The 15,870-nt window shown below is 41.6% G+C and overlaps 1 protein-coding gene across 3 annotated transcripts in view; it reads left to right on the forward strand.

The window, feature by feature from the left end:
* Window positions 1–15,870, forward strand: part of LOC311187966 (low-density lipoprotein receptor class A domain-containing protein 4-like) — a gene marked incomplete at both ends in the record, with an annotated part of 57,990 nt that overhangs the window by 2,674 nt on the left and 39,446 nt on the right. For 2 of the 3 annotated variants that reach the window (XM_084259744.1, XM_084259745.1), the window contains one exon: window positions 8,322–8,476. In XM_084259744.1, the coding sequence (XP_084115870.1) occupies window positions 8,322–8,476 (155 nt within the window). Of the gene's footprint in view, window positions 1–8,321; window positions 8,483–15,870 lie in introns of those variants that run through there. The other variant, XM_084259746.1, reaches the window with a different exon arrangement.

The raw sequence follows: 15,870 nt of genomic DNA on the forward strand, positions 1-15,870 counted from the left end.
TGATGTCAGAGTTTTGTGAACAGCCTTCAGCCCTTTCAGTGACATCCTAATAGTCTGCATAGGAACTTTTCTGAATGCCATCGAGGTGTTTACTTGACTTGATATATAGGCCTAGACTTTAACCCTTGCCCCCTATTATAAAGTCTGTAAGGGTTTAAATCATATGTCTGAAACTTAAAAATAACAAATGTTTAGAAAATAGGGTTTCTATGAAGAATGATATATTACTGGAGGAAAGACCAAATGGAGGATGGTATTTCACAAGTAGAAATGAATGTTCTATTGGGAACCTAAGGTGTTAGAACCACACTTCATGAGAGTTCTTTAAAAATAGTACATATTTTCATGCCTTTAATATGAATCTGTTCAAATCTTCATTGAATCAAGGAATAGACCAACAGACCTCATACAATTTCTTCTTTTTCTGTAATACTCTACTGCCCAACTTGGCATTTCTTGAAGATTTTCTATAAAAATAGAAAGATGCCATCATCACCATCATCACTGTCACTGCTCATGCCCCATTGTCAGCCTTAGAGTGACTTTTTTTTATTTCATTTTTATATTCCCTATACAATTGCAACCCCCTTATTTCAAGGGAAAGGTTAATTGGTAGCACAGGAATTGGGGTCTGGAAATCATCATGCTTTGCCCCAAGAGCACTCTTATCTGCTTACTATAATTTTTACTCTCAGAACCCTCTGAACCACTCTTAGGAATGTATTTGTAGTTCCAAAGAGTGAATCCTTTCTATTTTCCAATAGCTAAATGTTTGAAAAATTCAGTCATCTGTTTTCATTGACTAGTTTTAGCATCTGATGGCATAAAATTTCTGTCTTCTATAGAGACTCTCACAAGAAAGTTTAAAGAACTGACAAGCTAGGAGAAAATATTTACAACACATGTAACAGAAAAGATTTGTAGCCATTATATGTAAAAACTGCTTGCAAGTAAGTGAGAAAATTACAAATGTACTAATGAATTAATATAATTATCAAAAAGAAAATTATTGGGCCTCCCCGGTGGCGCAGCGGTTGAGCGCTGGGTTGCGAAGCTGCCCACAGCCTCTGCGGCACCGGTTCAATCCCCGGCTGCTCCCCGGCCACTGGAGGAGGGTCCCACATGGCGCGCAGACCTCTCCTGCCGCCCACTGCTCCCCTCAGCAGTGTACTTCGGTCCTTCTGCCTGCTCTGCTCCCCGCTCTGGCTCTGGTGAATTCTCTCACCCTCCCGCGCTTCTGACTGTACCCAGTGCATGTATAAACAAAACAAACAAACAAATAAATAAATAAATAAAGCATGCCTCTATAAAAAATGAAAAAAAAAAAAAGAAAATTATTACCAAACCATAGGAAAGACCTAAAACAATTGAGGAAATTTAAGTTAAAACAAGATACTTTTTCTCCTCCATTGAACTGATAGGAATGAAAAAGTTGAGTGCCCAATATTAATGAGAATGAGCCATTCATAAGGTAAATTCTCAGTAGCTATTAGCATTTAAAAGGATATGTCCTGGACCCAGAAATTTCAATTTCAATTTTCTATAGGAATGCTTACAAATGTGGGTCAGCATAAACATAGACACTCCCACACATGCATCCACATGCACATACGATCTTGGTTATATTAGAAAATAGAAAAGATAAACAAACTACCTGAAATCAATCACCTGGATAATGTAAGCTCCAGTGTATCCATACTCTAAAGCAGATAACCACTGTAAATAATGCATTCTTTAAAGAGGTCTATGATGTTTTAGTGAAATGAAAAGTAGAACAATATATTTATGCAATAATTTCATTCACTAAGAAGACAAAAACTCTTATTCAATGGGCAAATATAGAGATACACCTGCATGAACTATGGCCTCCTTTTTCCAGGATTGTTTGGGGCTGGTAGGGGTCAGGAAGTGCTCCAGGCCTACCAACTGAAACTTATACATAATACACTATTTTCTTCTATACTGTTTAAATTCTTAAGAAGGCTTCATTTTTGTAATAAAATTTTGATTAGTATGTATGTATGTATATACATGTACATATATATATCTCCACACACATCATATACACGTGTCAAAAACTCAGATTTAAGGGTCTCCCCAGTGGTGCAGCGGTTGAGCGCTGGGTTGCGAAGCTGCCCATGGCCTCTGCAGCGCCAGTTCGATCCCCGGCTGCTCCCGGCCCCCTTAGGAGGGTCCCACACGGCGCACAGACCTCTCCTGCCGCCCGCTGCTCCCCTCAGCAGTGTACTTCGGTCCTTCTGCCTCCTCTGCTCCCCGCTCTGGCTCTGGTGAATTCTCTCACCTTCCCGTGCTCTGACTGTACCCAGTGCTTGTATAAATAAATAAATAAATAAACCTTTGGGGGGGGGGAACCTCAGATTTAAAAAAAAGAGCAAATTATCTGAAATGTCTCTACTCCTTGAGATTTTTTTTTTACTCTCTAATATGGAATTTTTTTTTATTTTAATTGAAATAACATTGGTTTACATCATCCTTAGTATTTTGGAAATACAGCATCTCCCCCCTCAGGTGTGGTTACCGTAGCTCACCTACCACTTCAGCACCTATGTCTTCAACCACAGTACGTATGCTATCTTCCCATACTGTTGTCAACCCCCCAACCACACACACTCCCACTTTGACTCCCTCAGTTCTATGACCAGCGTTAAAGTGTTGGTTTTTAAGTTTTTCTTTGTCTGACCCTTTGTTTGGTTTCACTATATTCCACACACAAGTGACACCATCTGTATTTGTCTTTCATGTGCCTGTTGACTGATGATCTGTAGCTCTTCTGCCCATTTTTTTTAATTGGGTTATTGGTTTTCTTTTTGTTGAATTGTATGAGTTCTTTTTTTTTTTAAAGATTTATTTTATTTATACAAGAACCAGGGTACAGGCCAGATGCGTGGGAGAGTGAGAGGATTCACCAGAGACAGAGTGGGAAACAGAACAGGCAGAATGACCAAAATACACTGCTGAGGGGAGCAGCTGGTGAGACAGGAGAGGTCTGCCACGCCATGTGGGTTGCTCTGTGGCCACCAGTGGAGATCGAACCAGCACTGCAGAGGTTGCAGACAGTTTCACAGCGCTGCACTCAACCACCTGTGCCACCAGGGAAGCCCTGTATGAGTTCTTTGTAGATATTCAGTATCAGTCCCTTGTCAGATGTATGGTATGCAAATATTTTTGCCCACTCAGTAGGGTGCCTCTTTGTTTTAGTTATAGTTTGATTTGCTGTGCAGAAGCTTTTTAGTTTGATATAGTCCAAATTGTTTATAATTTCTTTTATTTTCATTGCTGCTAGTGAATTTCAGTAATGTTTGTTCCATTTTTTTTTTTGAAGAATGTCATTGAGATTTTTATTGGGAATGCATTGAATCTATATTGTTTCAGTGCATTCAATCTATATTGATAGGATTGATAGGGTGGCCATTTTGACTATATTTATTCTTCCAGTCCATGAGCAGCAAATATCCTTTGTGTCTTCCTCTATTATTTTAACAATGTGTTATGGTTTTCTTTGTTTAGGTCTTTCACAACCTCTGTTAGGTTTATTCCTAGGTATTTTGTGTTAGTGTGTGTGTGGTATGATTGTAGATAGGATCATTTTCTTAATTTCATCCTCTTCTAGTATTCTGGAAATACAGCATCGCCCCCCTCAGGTGGTCACCATAGCTCACCTACCACTCCAGCATTTTCATATAGGAAGGCAACTGATTTTGTGTATTGATTTTGTAATGTCACTTTGATGAACTGATTTATTGTTTTAACTAATTTTTCAAAAGAGTTAGGGTTCTCTATATATGTTATCATGTTGTCTGCTAATAATCATAGCTTTACTTCTTTTCCAATTTGGATTCCTTTTTATATCTTTCTCTTGCTTAGTTGCTCTAACTAGGATTTCTAATATTATGTTGAGTAGTAGTGTTGAGAATGGACATCCTACTCTTGTACTGGGTTTCAGTAGAAAGGCATTCAGTTTTTCACCATTGAGAATGATGCTAGATGTAGGTTTGTAATATATGGCTTTTATTATATTAATATATGTCCCTTTTATCCCCAGGATTTTTTAGGGTTTTCATCATAAATGGATGTTGAGTCTTACGAAATGCTTTTTTGGCATGTATTGATATTACCATATCTTTCTTTTTGTTGATTTATTAAATTATGTGGACTGATTTTCAGATGTTGAAACATCCTTGTGTCCCTGCGATTATTGAGGAGTTTTGCATCTGTGTTCTTTAGGGAAATTAATCTATAAATTTCTTTTTTGGGTGTTGTCATTGTTTTGTTTTGGTATTAGGGTAATGTTGGCCTTATAAAATGTGTTTAGAGGTATTCCTTCGTCCTTAATTTTTTGGAAGAGTTTGATCAGGATACATATTTAGTTCATCTTTAGAAGTTGGGTGGAATTCACTTGCAAAATCATGTGGCCTTGGACTTTTGTTTTTTGGGAGAGTTTTAATTACTGTTTCAATTTCCTTGCTCATTATTGGTTTATTCAGATTCTCTGTTTTTTCCCTGTTCAGGTTTTGGTGATTGTATAATTCTAAGAATTTGCCCATCTCTTCTAGATTATTGAACTTGTTAGCATATGAACATTCATGGTAGACTCATTATCCTCTGCATTTTTGCAGTGTCTATTGTAACATCTTCTCTTTCATTTGTGATGCTATTTAGTTTTCTAGTTGTTTTCTCCCTTTTTTCTTAGTGAGCCTAGCTACAGTTTTGGCAATTTTGCCTATATTTTCAAAGAACCAGTTTTTTATTTCATTAATGTTTTTGACTGTCTTTTAATTTCTATCTCATTTATCTCTGCTCTGATTTTTATTATTACCTTTTTCCTGCTGGCTTTGGTTTTGTTTGTTCTTTTTCTAGTCCCTCAGGTAGAGAGTTAAAATTATTTACTTGAGTTCTTTTTTTGTTTCTTGATATGGGCATATATATTCCCTCTTGGTAGTGCTTTCGCTGTGTTCCATAAATTCTAGAAGGTTATTGTCATTTGTCTTAAGGCATTTTTTCTTCTTTTATTTCTTTATTAACCCAGTAGTCTTTCAGTAATGTATCTTTCAGTCACCACATATTAGATATTTTCCCTGCTCTCTTTTTTAGTGGAGTTCTAATGTGATATATTTATAGTCAGAGAAGATACTTGGTATATTATCAGTCTTCATGACTTTATTGATACTTGTCTTGTGATTCAATATGTGACCAATCCTGTAGAATATCCAGGTATGCTTGAGAAAATTATATATTCTGCTTTTTTTTTTTAAATCTACAGATGTCTGTTAGGCCCATGTGATCTAATTGTTTGTTTAAGTATATTGTGTCACTATTCATTCTCTGTCTCATTGATGTGTCCATTGGTGAGTGTTGGATGTGAAGGCTTCTACCACAAATGTATTTTCCAAATGTTTGTTTTCAGAATTGATAGTAATTGCCTAATATATTTTGGTGTTCCTTCATCTGGTGAGTTTACAATAAGTGTTATGTCTTCCTGTGGTATTGCTCCCTTAATCACTATATAGTATTGATCCCTGTCTCTTGTTACCTTATTTAACTGGAGTCTATTTTGTCTGATACAAGTTTATGGCTGTCTCCACCTTTCTTTGGATTTCATTCACTTGTTGAATTGCTTTCCAATCCTTTATTTTAAGTCTGTGTTTATCTTTGGAGCCTAGAGGTGTGTATCTCATGGAGATAGCAAAAGGTTTAATTCTCTTTCCTAATCCAAGGAGATATCATATCTTTTAGTTGGTTGGTTTAGTCCATTTACATCTAGAGTGATTGTTGATAAATGAGAGTCTTTAATCTTGTGGTCCTATTTCCTTGTTCTGTTCTTTGTGGATATTACTCTCTTTTTAAATATGTATTGGAGAGGAGTTATATTGTTTGAAAACTCCTTCAGTTTTTAAATTGAAGGAGAAGTCTTTTATTTCTTCATCATAGCTCATGTTGAGCCTTGCAGAATAGAGCATTCTTGGCTGAAATTTTTATCTCTAAGCTTTTCTATCACTTTGTTCCATTCTTTCCTTGCCCATGGTGTTTATTGAGAGAAGTTCAGTGTTAACCTAATCAGGATTCCTTTGTAGGTTATCTATTTCTCCTCCCTTGCCAACTTTAGTGTTCTTCCTTTGCTTGACCTCTTGGAAGTTTTACTACTATATGTCTAGGTATGTGTCTCATTTTGTTTTTATACCCAGGGGTTCTTTCATCTTCCTGGATTTGTATATTACTTTCTTTCCCTGGGTTCAGGAAGTTTTCCATTATTATTTAAATAAGTATTCTGTTCCTCTCTTTCATCCCCTTTGGGAGACCATTTTTTTATGTTACCTTTCCTCATGGAGTTGGACAGTTCTTGAAGTGTTTATTCATTTTTCTTTGCTTCATTTCTTTTTTTCTTCTTCTACCTTACCTATTTGTGTATTTGCATCTTCAAGTTCACTGATTTGCTCTTCTATTTGGTTTATTCTACTTTCATAGCTTTATGTAGTATTTTTCAACTCTACTACTGATCTTTTTACATCCTACAATTCTGTTTTCTTGTCCTTTTCAAACTTCTGTTCTTGTTTCCATTTTTCAGGATATTTGTTTGTCTTTTCTGAATTTTCCTGCATATCTTTGATCTCATTTTCAGTGTTTTCTCTGTGTTCTTCAAATTTCCTTATAATGGCAAATTTAAATTCTGTATCTGATAGGAGAAACCTGTATTTAAAGTTGTATTCTGAAGATTTGTTCTCTTTCTGTGATGTAGTGTTTCCCTGAGGACTCATGTTGTCATTTGTAGAAGTTTTTCCTTTTCCTTATTCTTTGCCTTCAGGGCCATGCTGCTTTGAGTGGTGCTTATTATGCATCCCCTTCTGCTTGGGGGCTTGGGGTTGCTGGCTGCTGGATAGAGCCTTGTGACTGTGGGTCTTCTTGCAGGCTGCTTTTCAGGGTTTGTGAGATCCATATATGGTAATAATTCTATGACTAACAGGTAGTCAGTTTTCATAATTCATGATACTCTGGAATAAAAATCAGATTATATTCTCAAAATAAAATAATAGAAAAAAATCTGCAGATATTCTTAAACACTTTTAATAATATTTTTTAAATGAAATATAAACATACCCCAAAGTGCATAGAGTTATGAAAATATAATTTTTTAAAGATTTATTTATTTATGCATACAAGAACTTGGGTGCAGGCCAGAGGTGCGGGGGATGACAGGACTCGCCAGAGACAGAGTGAGGAGTAGATCCACTGAAATACACTGCTGAGGGGAGCAGTGAGCGAGATACACTGCTACACCATGTGGGTAGCTCCCTGGCTGGATGGGGATCAAACTCGTGCTACAGTGGCTGAAGATAGCTTCACAGTGCTGTGCTCAACCCCCTGCACCACCAGGGAGGCCCAAGTTTTGAAAATATAATTTAATTGCTGTGATATAAAGTTATCTGCATTTCTTTCCATATTTACAAAAAGATGACGTAGAAAAACATTCTCCATGTTAAGAAATTGGCCCATGAAGACTTTGTATAGGATTCCTCACTCTAATCACCACTTTCCTCCCTTTTCATATTCATAAAGCAATGAAGTTATTCCTGTGGAAAGAAAAAAATTATCATTTCCAGGGCTTGATTTAACCTGAAAGGGAATTTATGACTGTGTACATGGTGTGATGATGTACTTTGGGAAACCTGACTCAACAAGAAAGATGGATTTAACTTTCCTACAGAAATTGCACTGGGAAAAACTGCCTTAATTTTGTTAGACTTTACTAAGGGATATGGAGGATGCTATCTGGCATAAAGGGAGTATAGGCAGGGGAGAGCACTGAGCTTTACTCCCAAGACACTGAAGCACTTGAGAACTGTCTTCTTGGTGGGTAGGGGTAGCCAAGCTGCAGCCAGCCTCTGGAATGACCACTGGGCAGGGTGTTGAGTTCCATGTAAGAAATGGAGCCGTTACAGCACAACATCTCTAGAGTTCTCTTTGAACCAATGCAATACTTTTCCCCAAAACCCTTCTCATTATAAAATTGCAGCACAAGCAAGGTTTGTCTGAGCACCAAAAAAGGCTGAGGATCAGAGGTCTATTGGATAGAGCCCCATGCCTGGATCTCCCTTCCAGCAAATAGTATAGACTATCGAGTCTAGCAGTGATCTTGGACAGCAGACCTGGGGAAAAATCATCTCCCTGACGAAGTCCTTGTGAGAACAAGAGGCAGGCAAAATGTCTTCAGTACCTGGGATTGTAAGAGTGGAGTGAGCACCTTGAGATGATGAGTATCTTTAGAACAGGGGCATGTGGCTAAGACCTTTCCTCTTTTATCACAGCGGAGCTGGAGTTTGCCCAGATCATCATCATTGTTGTGGTGGTCACGGTGATGGTCGTGGTCATAGTCTGCCTTCTGAATCACTACAAAGTCTCCACACGGTCTTTCATCAACCGCCCGAGTCAGAGCAGGAGACAAGAGGACGTTCTGCAGTCGGTAAGTGTGTGCCAGGTTCTGCATAGGATTCTGTCCTGGCTCCAAAGGTGGGGCCAGTGCTGGCAAGGGTCTCAAAGCAGGGCAGCCTCCATGTCAGGCCACTTTGGCTCAGACATACTAGAATATCTAGAACCCCTCAAGGGGTTGTTGTCACCTCAGCAGTTTGGTGCCCTGTCCACACTCATTGAACAGGGCACTCATTGGTGCCCTGTTGTCTGAGATTCTCCACTAGGTATAGGACAGACGTGTTACCTGAAGGAGGGAACTAATTCCTCTGAAGTTCTGAACACAAAATACATGTAATTCTCCTAATTTGTTGGGGAGGACAGGGAGAAAAATCTTGTCACATTAGCAGTCTGAGAACCACAGAAGAATCTATGATCACTGCTTTGCCTAAACTTTAATCTAAGGATTTTGAGTGTTGACCCCTAAAACTAGATAAAATTATCACTCAGCATCAGCAGGCAGCATTCTAGTTTCTACAAAGCCCCTGCCATGAATTTACCTAAGTTCTCCATCTTACGCTTTCTTCTCCAAACCACAAAGTGCTTAAAGTTGCTGCACATAGAAGGCTCAGGCTGCCTACCCATTGCCTTGCCTGGATCCCCACCCACCCCTTTCTTGCCTTGGAGGCATCTCTTTTCCACTCCAGCTCCCCTTGAATGGGTAAGGGGCCTCCTTCCTACACTCCTCAGTGCAGACCCTGCTACCCTTACTGTCATTGCCCCATCCATTGTTACCTAAGCACCACCATTGTCAGGTGAGTAGATGGGCACCCACCGGCAAAAAGACACAGCAGGAAGGCAGTTTACAAAGGTAAAATACAAAAATATGAGTATTTTTACTTGGAATGTGTTTCATTTGGAAGTGGGTTTGTGGTGATGCCCTCTTCAGAGGGCAGCAGTTTGCCCTGCTCCAGGGGCTGCTGGACATAGGGTCTTCCTTTCTGAGATGGTAATTAAGTGACTTTAAAGGATTCCTTCAGGGTGACACTCTGCATGGCAAGTGAAGACAATCAATAGCTAGTGATCATGTCCAGAGAGGTCTCATCACGGTCTGTAGCTAAATTTGTTAATAAATGCTGAGGGTTTTCCCCCCTCAGATTTAGATCATAGTTCTGGGGTTGTAGTGAAGCAGCTTGCACACAAGAAAGGGTTTTAGTCCAATTTTATGCACTTTTTCTACTTTTTTAAGCCAATATTATGCACTTTTGGTTTTTTTGAATGACCCAGTACTAGGTGCTGCTGCTTACTACTTGGATTTTCCTCCTGGATGAAGTGAGAGTGTAAATTTGCACAGCCTAGCAATGGACTCTGATGAATGGACTCACCATTAATTCTGACATGTGAACAGAGACAAGTCAGGCCCAGACTATAAAGTCCAGTCATGACAAGGACTGTCAGTCTAGTTTATAGTCCAAAAGGGAAAGAGAGGGCATGAGGGGGAATACTGACACAAATCCATGACCTTGTGTTGAGGCTACATATTCACATGTGGGGCTACTTCTCTCCCCATCGAAGGTCCTCCTGGTCCCCCTGTCTTCCCAAGAATGTCCATCCTGTCAGGCTTCTTCCCTCCTAATAGCCATTTCTCTCCCCTACCTCCTTTTAAGTAGTGCTAGTTCCATTAATACAATAGTGGAAGAGTATGATTAATTTACACTCATGCCCCCCAACCCGGTGCAATTTTGCACTCTAGGGGACATTTGACAATGTTGAGATGTTTTTTGGGTTGTTACAGTTCAGAGGGGGATGCTACAGGGATGCTGTAAACATCCTGTGACACACAGGGCAGCCCCCATGACAAAGAATGATCAGAGCCCAGATACTGGTGATGCCCAACTCTTGACCTCAACAGAGTCCTAGCACCCACCATCCCAGAGGTGTCTCCTGACTGCTACAATGAGACATCGACAGAGTAAGAGAATACTTCCCACCAGCACTGGTTAAAGTGTTGGGAACCCACAGGGAACTTGTGTGATCAGAGTCTGGGACGCTCTGCCTTGGGAACAGTTCCCCCAGCCCAGCAATATTTTCTTTCCTTTGTTTGTACAGCCATTGGCTGGATGTGAGCCAGGGGATGAGCAGGACAATAAAGAATAGAAAGACCTTACCATATCCTGGTCATGCTTGGCCCTTTTGCTCCCCTACCCTTTATCAGTATCCATCTGACTAATGCTATTTAGCATTTTCTTGGTCTTATTGGAAGAGACCAGGGTCTTCTGTGGCTATTAGTATGTGTGATGTGGCAGGAGAAGGGATTTTTGATGGAACACAAGGAACTTTGGGTCCCTCCACCCCAGGTTTCCCCGCCCACATGTACTCAGCATGAGGCAGCTTCAAGTTGCCCTTCCAGTGGACCGCCTTCAGTACCCTAAAGCAAATGCCTGTGCCAACCAACCTCCTTCTCCCCTGAGGGACTTAAAAGGAGCTAGGTAGGTGCATGGCAAGCGTGCTGTGGAGGGAGGCTGTACTCTGACGGTATGTTGTTGACTCTCTTCCCCTCTGCCTTCCCTGCGGAATTGTGTGGATAGGTATTTCTTGGGAATCATGTTGCTAGGAAAGATGGATATGTATTTGAGGTTACCACTGTGTACATGGCTTTATTTCTGTGGTCAGAACACCAGAGAGCTCCCGAAGAGCCTTGCCATTTGTGGGCATCTGAGCCCTGTCTGCCTGGGAGCTGAGCGGCAGCGGTGGGTGCAGGGCGCCCTCTGCTGCCCTCACTATGGGCAAGCAGCTCCTGGTTCTGATCTTCGCACTGCTGGGACCCTTGCAATTCTCCCAGCCAAAGGCCAGTTTGTTGTAGAACCATGTGAGGTCTCCAAAAGCTTATTAGTAAAATGTGTTTTATTTTTAACTGATGTGAGAAAGTATGGGCTATCAACTTCTAGATGACTTAATCTAACACTGTTGGTTAATTTTATTTTTTTATATGTTGGAAGACTTGATAGCCATGATGGAAAAGTAAAAAATCATACTTGTAAAAAACCCCAAATTGGTCATTTTTTAACTTTTGGAGCATATATTTACACATTATTGCTCCCTCCCAATATATTTATGTAAAATCCATGATCTGTGTCAGCAAGTACAGAAAACCTGTTCATGTCAAGAAAAAGAGAAGAAATGGGAAAATAAAGAACAGTGGTTGGATTTTGTTTTCCAGGAAGAGGATAAACATAAATGTTCTGACTTAGTTGAGGAAACTTGACTGGTGTGGACTTTTCCTTACAAATGGGCTTTCCTTTCAATCAAAAGAAAAAAGCAAGACTGAAGTTAGTAAAATAGGGTCTTAGTAACTCTGATATAGGTTGTTCTCAGGGAGAGTCTTCTAGAAAATGGAAAGTTGGACCAGTTCCTTCTTTGGACTAAATACTAGGTTTGCTCTGGTTCTGAGAGGTTTGCTTTGTGCAGTCAAAAGCACCTTCCCTTGTCAGGATAGCACCCTCACACAAACTCCACCAAGTGGCACCCCCTCCTTGGTCTCCTCCCTTTCTGCTCCAACAGCACATGTTGAGAGCACACACTTCCTGTGCCAGCTCTCCTCTTCCAAGGGAGCATGGATGGGGTCTGTGCCCTCCAATGCCGACAGCCTTCATTACCACAGTGTCTTTGAGACACTTCCAGGGGAGTTGGGGAGTGGGATGGGTATTGGCCCCAAATTTGGTGGAAGCAGCCATTTGGGACAAAATGAAAAAAAGCAACCCAAGCTTAAGTTAAATTACATGGAAAGTAAATGCTTAAATAAGAGCAAAAAGCAGCAAGTCTATGATATAAATCTATATACATTCATTGTGAGGTAGCTTTAGCATGTTTTTAGAGCCTGATCTATGTGATTTCAGAGTTTTGAGAATGTCTATATTTCTTTTCATTATCTTGGACCACCAAGTAATAGGAAAACCAAAAGAGGGGCATAAGTATGCCAGACACAGCTCTGCTAGATGTTTGCACAAGTTGCCAGGGCTCACCTCTCTTGCCACAGCTAGGGGGAGCTGTGTGCCCATTAGCCTAGCCCTGTGGGACCAGCCCTGTGGACAGCCCAGGGTTCGGTGAACAATGGGTGGGACTGCTGAGGGACAAAACCATTTTACTTAGTTTGAATCATATGAACCAAATGGCTATCCATCCACTTTGACCTATAAAAGCAGCAATTTCAATTTTAAAATTAACAAAAGGAGACACATCAGGCATTTCTTCATTGCCTGTAGGGATTAAAACAACCATGGAGGGGGGCGGAGCAACATGGCGGCGAGGAGACACTGCGAGTAAGATCTCCCATTAAAAAAAGTTAATAGGGAGGAAAAGCGGCAGGTCCCAGTGAGAACCGGGACACGGAAGATAAACGGGTGACGCCAGCAAACTGCCCGAAGAAGAAAGTGGCCATAAAAGAGGACCAGAAGGGAGGAAAGCGCAGAACCCTGCTCCCCTCCCCCGCCCACAGAGGCGGCACTCTCCCACCAGCAGAGAGGAGGGAAACAACAAACGAAAACGACCAACAAGAACAAACTACACAGCAAGCGGGACTGTGAGTGGAAAGGAACTATTTCAGCCACCACACCCCGTGAATGGGAGCTGTGGAGAACCCTGCAGGATCCACCGTGGAGGTGAGCTCTGGGCGCCATTAAAGAGAGACCCCGCCCAGGAGGAGACCAGCACCAGCACACAGCCCCGGGCCACCCGGTAAGCTTGCACGGAAAAGCGGCGCGCTGGAAAAGCAGGCGCGGATCGGTATCAGGATTGCGCGGAAAAGCGGCGCGCTGGAAAACCAAGTGCGGATCGGAATCGGGATCGCGCGCAGAAAAGCAGTGCAGTTGAAAAGCAGACACGGATCCAGATCGCAGCTGCCCAGGTCCCTGCGCCTGCGACCTAGGCTTGCGGGGAGACGCGCGGAGGCCCTCACTGAGTGAGCAGGAACCAGGCGCCCAGGCATGGGAGCGGGATTCAAAAGGCGCCATTCCCGCGCCACTGAACTGGGCTACAGCCTGAGTCCTGGAACTGAGGGCTTTGGAACTGAGACCCGGGGCATGAAAATCAGGGCGTGGGTTCCCCATGACGGTGGGAAACAAGGCAGACACAGCACCCCAAAGCCGTTGAGGTGTACCCTACCATTCCCGCTCTATTCCCTGTCCCACGGGGTGGAAAATCAGCTCCCCAAGGGCTCCAGGAGAGATCTCTGGCGCCACCTAGTGACTTGAAGCCAGCAGAGGCACCTAGAGGAGCCAGTGGCCATCTGGGGAGTTAGCCCACGCCGGGCCCCTTCCGACCAGTAGTCTGAGCCCACAGGGGGAGCGAGCACCCACAGCCGGGGCATACCAGGCGCGCAGAAGAGTGTGCCTGAGACCGGACGCGCAGGGAATGTGTCCCACATCACCATCTTAGAACAGGGACATTTCTTCAGTAAAGACTACCTGCAGAAGGCTTCCTCAGGAGCCAGAGGTGAGCGGGGGAAGTTCGCCCACGCCAGACCCCCTCTGGCCTGCAGTCCAAGCCCAGAGGGGGAGCAGGAACCCACCGCCGGGGCAGACCAGGCACACAGGGGAGTGTGTCCCCACATCGGCATTTTAGAGCAGGGACCTTTCTCCAGTAAAGACTGCTTGAAACTGACAGATGACTCCTGGAGGAACCAGAGGAGAGCAGAGAAGATCACCCAAGATGCCAGCCAGTCCCAACTACACAGTGTCCCAACGCATACGGCAAATTAGAAAACAGACAGTAGGGAGGAGAAGAACCACACGCAACCTAGCAACTCCCCAGGGAAAAAGCACACCACAAAAAGAAAACCAGCCCCCAGATTGCAACGACAGAAACTTGGAAGAACTTCTGAGACTTCCAGAAAGAGAATTTAAAATTGCCGTGATTAAAAAACTGACAGAAGTCATAAAGGAAAACAATGATAAGGGAAAAATAATCAATGATCAGAAGAATGCAATTGAGTCCCTAAAGAGGGAAAACAATGGTCAGAAGAATGAAATTGAGTCCCTAAAGAGGGAAGTAAAAGAAATGCAGGAGATCAAAGAATTAATGGGAGAACTAAAGAATTCTGGGAAAAGCAATGAAAGCAGAATAGATGAAATGGAAGAACGAATAAGTACTCTTGAAGACACAGAAATAAAAAGAACCAAAACAGAAAAGGAAAGAGAAGTACGAAGGAAAAAGAACGAAGAAAGACTTCGGGAACTATCTGACTCCATGAGGAAAGGAAATATAAGTGTTATAGGAATACCAGAAGGAGAGGAGAGAGATATAGGAACACAGAAAATATTCAAAGAGATAATTGAAGAGAACTTCCCAAATGTGAAGAAGGAGCTGAAAATTGATATACAAGAAGCAAGAAGAACATCAAACTTCTACGACGAAAGGAAAAATACAGCAAGACACATAATAGTAAAGCTCCCAAGAATCCAGGACAAGGAAAAAATAATGAAGCTGGCAAGAGGGAAGAAACAGATAACATTCAAAGGAAAGCCAATCAGGCTGACATCAGATTTCTCCGAAGAAACACTACGGGCAAGGAGAGAGTGGAGGGACATAGTCAACAGACTCCAAGAAAACAGATGTCAACCTCTGTTTTACTCTATCCCGCAACCTCTGTCAATACTCTATCCCGCAAAGCTCTCCTTCCTCTTTGAAGAAAGAATATGGACCTTCCCAGACAAACAGAAACTCCAGAATTTCATTACAACTAAACCCCCACTCCAAAAAATACTACAAGAAGTCCTAAAGCCAGAACCTCAGAGGGACGAATAACAATGAAAGAAGGCCAAAAAAAAAAAGTTATTAAAAGAATAAATAAATAAAATCAAAGGAAAGACAAACACAATGGCAAATACAGATGCTAACATATCAATATTAACTCTAAATGTAAATGGACTAAACTCTTCAATAAAAAGACACAGAGTTGCAGCCTGGATTAAGAAACAAAACCCAACCTTTTGCTGTCTCCAGGAAACACATTTAGCTACAAAAGATAAAAATAGGCTCAAAGTTAAAGGATGGAAAACAATCCTACAAGCAAATGGACCAAAAAAGAAAGCAGGAACAGCTATACTTATATAGATAAAACAGACTTCAAACTCAAAAAGATAAAAAGAGACCCCAATGGTCACTACATTATGATCAAGGGGACAATACTTCAAGAAGAAATAACACTCATTAACATATACTCACCAAACGAAGGAGCACCAAAATATATCAGACAACTGTTGTCCTCTCTGAAAACAGACATCAGAGAAAACACATACGTAGTGGGAGACTTCAACACACCACTATCAACAATGGATAGATCAACAAGACAAAAAATAAGTAAAGAAACTAAAGCTCTAAATAAGGACCTAGAGCATTTGGGCTTAACAGACATCTATAGAACACTAAACCCAAAAAAAACGGAGTACACAT

This window comes from Talpa europaea (assembly GCF_964194135.1).
Source record: "Talpa europaea genome assembly, contig: HAP1_SCAFFOLD_86, whole genome shotgun sequence".
In the NCBI taxonomy this organism is placed as follows: domain Eukaryota; kingdom Metazoa; phylum Chordata; class Mammalia; order Eulipotyphla; family Talpidae; genus Talpa; species Talpa europaea.